Source organism: Helianthus annuus, chromosome 13 (assembly GCF_002127325.2).
Source record: "Helianthus annuus cultivar XRQ/B chromosome 13, HanXRQr2.0-SUNRISE, whole genome shotgun sequence".
In the NCBI taxonomy this organism is placed as follows: Eukaryota; Viridiplantae; Streptophyta; class Magnoliopsida; order Asterales; family Asteraceae; genus Helianthus; species Helianthus annuus.
Window position 1 is genome coordinate 6,121,279 of NC_035445.2, and position 6,116 is coordinate 6,127,394.

A 6,116-nucleotide genomic window follows, 5' to 3' on the forward strand; every position below is an offset into this window, starting at 1 on the left:
GCTATAATTTCCCAATTTTAAGAACCACGTTCTATATATGCGTGGTCATAATTTATGCAATGTCGTATAGGACCCGAAGGCAAAATATTGAATTCTTGGATGACAAATTTACAAATTTAGCCTCATTGTTTTTCTTTATACCACCTCCGTTCGCTCCAGTTTGATTATTTCTATACATCTTATTGTTCATATCTTAAAATTGTAATTTTAAATCCTTGTCTTTTTTCTCACCCAGCTGGCTTTTCATAAAGACCTCGGCTAAGTCACCATTAATAAATGCATTCCTGACGTCAACCTTATGTATAAGGCCACGTCTAGAGACCACAATACTGAGAATCACATGAATCTCGCCTATACAATCGACATTTGTGAGTGGAAGAAATATTTTAGATAGTTGGCTCATTGTTAGTGAAACGATAGCTTGGGCTAAAAAAAGCAAGACGAAATGCTTGGTTTTAAAAGTTGATTTCGACAAGCCATAAGGCATATGATTCCATAAATTGGAAATTCCTTTTTCAAATAATTGGGTTTATGGCCTTCCCCGAAAGATGGATTAATTGAATCAAGGTTTGTCTCATTTCGGGAATGAGTTCGGTTCTCACCAACGGCTCTCCAACGGGTGAATTTAAATATAATGGGTTCGGTTCTCATCACTATGATCTAAACCTAGCTTTCTCTCACTAACACATATTTTTCCTCTCTAGAACGTGTGCACACACTGATGAAAGATTACAAGAATTGTGAGAGTTGATTGTTGTAACCTAACCTATACACACATATCTATAGGCACACACTGATTGTGAGAGTTGATTGTTGTAATCTAACCTATACACACATATATATATATAGGCTAGGGCAACAAACTCAACAAACTTGGACACTAAGGTAGGGTTTGGTACAAAGGAATAGAAGGCCGAATGGAATTGATCATTCTATTGGAATGAAAAGAAACATGTTTGGTTGTTAAGTGATAATGGAATGGAGCATTCCAAGGAATGTAAGCCTTCTAAATATAATAATTTTAATTCCTAGGTAAGGTGGTTTTTTTTTCATTCCTTCAAGGAATGGAAATATATTATTATTATTATTATTATTATTATTATTATTATTATTATTATTATTATTATTATTATTATTATCAATATTTTTATTATTATTATTACTCTTATTGGTTTTAATAACTCACTCACAGGCGACACCACTACTGCCATAGCTGCCGCCGTGACTACTGTCGTCGCCGTCACCCATTTCGGTCGCCACCACCACCCACCTCCACCCCAGCTGTCTCCCGCCACCACCCACCTCCACCCTAGTCGTCACCCACCTCCGCCGTTACCAACCGTCACCCACCATCCACACCTCCGCCCCCGCCGTCACTCGCCACCACCCACAACCCCTGACACCACCACACCACAGTTGCCACCCACCCCCGCCTCCGCCGTCAGCCGCCACCCACCTCCACCACCGACCACCACCGTCGTCGTCACCCACCATCGTCCCTGTCACCCAACACCATCGTTGTCGCCACCACTTACCTCTGCCCCCGCCACCACCCACCGCTGCCATACATTGTCACCACCTCCGACCATCGCTACCATTGCCACCAATCACCACCCACCACCACCGACTACCGTCTTCGTCTATTCTTTCCTTCCAAACAACACAAAGTAATGATTCATTTTATTCTTACATGGTAACCGAACAAGACATGGAATGGTAATGATCCATTCCATTACATTGTCCATTCCATTACCTCGTACATTCCGTTCACCCGTCTATTCCATTACGTCATACCAAACAGACCCTAAGTCCTGACAAAATAACCTAGTCCGAATTTGTACCGAATTTGACATACAAATTCGGACACTACAATACAAGCTAACAAATTCGAACATGTAAGAAACCATAAGGTGTCCAAACTTATAAACATATTCGGGCACTTACAATCAAAACAAAGAGCCCTCCGAATTTGTAGCAAATTTGGACACATTATAACTATAAACTCTGACACTTCTAGTCCGAGTTTAACTAATAAATTCAGAAAAGTCCTTCATTACTTGGATCTTTAACTTCTCTTGACTTGTACCTTTGACTTCGTTGACCAGAACTGATAAAGCACAGTTACCTAGCAAGAGCTGCACTTACAAACTCCCCATTACCTGTTGCTATTTGTGTGGCATCCATAATCTTTAGTCACCGGATACTACATTTACACACGAATAATAATGATAAGTGTAAAAAGAAATTTTGAATTTGAATCTTTTTTGACTAAGTTCTGGTGGTTTTTTATTGGTTCTCAAGTTTCTCGCAATATTTAGTGTAGGTCCACTCGTAGGATCAAGATAAACCTACTTCCTTGTTGCTTAACGCACACACGAGTGCGGAATCCAAGTGTATATGCAAACCAAGCCCAAGAACACACAAACACCAGAAAGATTTCAAAGTTAAATGCTCAATATAAATTCCAGCAGAATTTTGTTACAAAGAAATACAAGAATTCTCACAAAACTTGCTGGGTGTGCTCTCTGCTAAAACTGTGAACTGCAAGTCTGTTTATATAGGTCCCCATACGGATCATCGGACTTAGATGATTTCTTGTTCCGGATGCCGTAACGAGTGCGGAATCCCCGTTACGACACAAACCTAGCGAGAGTGCAAGCACAATAACAAGATTCAACTATTAAACCTTCAATGTATTCAACCATAAGAGTTACAAAGTACAAAGTTCAACGAGAAACCCTCTAAACCTCTCTGGTGTGCGCTCTAGTTCTCTTACCCTATCTGTTTGCAACATGCTGCTTTTATACTCAAACCTAATCTAGGTACTACGAAGAATGGAATTGGGCCTGATCCAAAAGGAAGCCCACAAGGAATCACTCTTCGTGGCAGCATAGGGTGTTCGGCAATGGAGTCTTCGTCGCCAAGAGGATGAATGACGAACCCTTTGACGGTTCGTGACTTGTAGTCTTCGATCAAAATGAAGGAGGAAACTCCCACGAACCCTTCACTCTTCGTTGAGACTCTTGGTAGTCTTCATGCTATCACTGTTCGTCAACATGTAAACCAACGAACTGAACTGTGAACATGCATGGAACAATTAGTCCTTACAAACCATATTAATTCATCACATGACATCATCATGATGTCATGGTGATTTGGCGGTGAATAACGGTTCACAACTCTTCGTGCTTCGCGTGTTGATCTCTTGGGCGCACGACGGAGGAATTTCGTGACATCGGGCTAGAATCGAACCGAACCGAGTCAAATCGAACCGAGTTGAACCGAACGGAGCCGCATCCACAAAGTGCATCAACAGACCAATAATCCAGCAACACCACGAAATATGTGCATGGGCCACGAAATACAGGGTCCTTCGTGACTACCATTCAAATGAACAAGTATGTTCACGAAGAAGGGTTCTTCAAGACTATCTTTCCAACGAACAAGTGTGGTCACGAAGCATAGGTTCTTCGTGACTTACATTATGGTGAACAAAAGTCTTTCGTGAAGCACTATCTTTTGTGAAGATGTAATTCCCAATTGAGGAGGTCTTTCGTGATACCATATTTCGTGAACATGTTATTCCCACGAAGAAGTGGGTTCCTCCTGTGAAGGCTTCAAACAGACAGAACTTACAGTCACTTACTTACAGCAAGAAACAAGCACTATCAACTAATAGTCTGCACACTCGCAGTTGTTTTACAACAAGTACAAAGTAAATGTCGTACCGAGTATATATAGGAGGATATCTTGACTTCATTCTTGAACCAAACCGAGCTGCATCCACACAAATATGCATCAACATTTAGCGTTCTCATTTAAACATCCCCGACCATTAGTGGTTCAACACAACCACCTAAGCAATCTCTCTCTCTCTCTCTCTCTCTCTCTCTCTCTCTCTCTCTATATATATATATATATATATATATATACGGGAAGGTTCATTTGAGAAGAAAATTTTATTGAGAAGAAAAAGAATAAAAGGGTATAATTGTAAAACATTAAATAGTTTTTTCTCATCTCATTTATTATTATGTTTGACTAATTAATTAGTCATTAAGACTATAATCCTCCACACTAAATATTTTTGCCTACACACATCAAAAGTTATCCTACACGTTTCGAAATTTATCCTACACATATTGAAATTTATCCTACACAACTCGTAATTTATCCTACACGCCTCGTATTTATCCTACACTATAAATGAAAATTTATTTTTATTTTTTGTGAAAAATATATATCTTAAAAATAAGTTACAAATTTAATATAGTTAGTTATTAAAGATGAAACTATCAATTAATGATGTATGTAAGTTTACTAATATACCCTTATAGTTACATTAAGTACAAATATTAAATGAAGTCTAATGAAGCATTTCTATTGGTTGAAATTTCTTCTTTTTTCTTCTTACAAAGGATTTCTTCTCATTTGAACCCTCCACTATATATATGGATATATGTATACATATATGTATATATATATACATACATATATATATATACATATATATATATATATGTATATATATATATATATATATATATATATATAGGGGAAGGGTCCACTAAAGAGTGAGTTTTGCCTAAGTAGCCTAATAAAGATTGTGATGATGACATGTGCAATGGCTAAAAGTAGGAAGGAAGGGAATTTGTTGTACCAAAATATTTTGGTCCTTAAAAGTAGGAGTGAGAAGATGACATATGTCACTTCTTTTGTTTTCTAAAATATACAAAAAAAAAAAAATCCTGTACAAAAAAAAATCAAGCACAAAAAATCAAGTACCAAAAAAATTTAGAACAAAAAAATCTCTTACAAAAGATTTAGTACAAAAAAAAATCTAGCACAAAAAATCCAGAACAAAAAAAACTAGAAAAAAAATTTTAAGACAAAAAATCCAGCTAAAAAAAAGTAGTACAAAAGTCTTGCACAAAAATGCTATACAACAAAGAAATACAACACATTTTTTTTGGGTATTTTAGTTGTCATTTTTTATATAGCAACAGAGTACTCAATTTAAAAATAAAAAGACGCTCTATTTTATGGTAAAATTTTATTAAAAAATTAATGTCGCATAAAAAACTTATGAAGAATTAAAAAATGGGAGTAAAATATGTATATGCCTTGCAAATGTAGCGAGAAAGTCAATAAATATGATTTTTCTAAATATACCCTTACCCTCCTCTTTTTCCTATATTTGCATCTTAACTATTTATTTTATAAAAGGTTAAGATTTCTTCACATCATACTTACACAAACTAAACTTTTCATTTGATCTTATCGATATTTATATATGTACATATAGGGGAAGGTTTATCTGAGAAGAAATTTAACGTGAGAAGAAAAAGAAAAAATGACATATTAGTAAAATACTATTTCATTTATAACTCATATCATTGATTTTTCTCTCATAAATTAATTAGTCAACTAATCATTAATTATCATACATATAATCTACAAAACATACATATAACAACCCTCCAAAATAATTTTATTTTCGACACCCCTAATATGTTTAAACTGTCCCTATATGTCTTAAATCACACCCCGTATGCGGAAACCGAACCCTAAATACCATATATAATTAAAAATAAAATAAAAACAAGATTTTAACCTCGCTCGCGGGCCACGAACGTGTTGGCGGTAACCTACGCGGGCCGCAACAGCTCGTAGCTCGTAGTCTGGGCGAGCCCCCAGGCCGCCGCATGGCAGCCTCGTGTCACGCCTAGTGGCCAAATCAGCACAGCTAGGGCCTACCCTAGCTAGCCTCGCGGGCCGCGTAGCCCTTGGCTACAACCTTTGTGGGGCGCGACGAAGTGTCAGACAGACACTATAAATAGAGGCAATAAGCTGTTCAGTCGAAATCGTTCACAACTCTCTTCTCTCTCGAATTTCTATATAGTTAAAATAATTTTCAGGCATTATACCCCCCTAATTAGCAAAGCACTGCCTCGTTGTAAGTATCATAACCCCGATTACGTATTAGATACGCTACCCAATTGATCCAGGGTTCCGTAACGGTTTTCATGGTTCTGCCCGACGTAGTCGTTGGAATGCCATCTCGGGGAGGGTATTACTTATGTAAATATTGGGTTATTATACTAACGCGTGTGCAT

General features: G+C 37.3%; 1 protein-coding gene across 1 annotated transcript; it reads left to right on the top strand.

Moving 5' to 3' along the window:
• The first annotated feature begins 978 nt into the window (after positions 1 to 978).
• On the top strand, positions 979 to 1,671 carry LOC118485709 (extensin-like). The gene is made up of 2 exons (XM_035982118.1): positions 979 to 997; positions 1,193 to 1,671. Exons 1-2 carry the CDS (start codon positions 979 to 981, stop codon positions 1,669 to 1,671), a joined length of 498 nt encoding a protein of 165 aa, XP_035838011.1.
• The last annotated feature ends 4,445 nt before the right edge of the window (positions 1,672 to 6,116 follow it).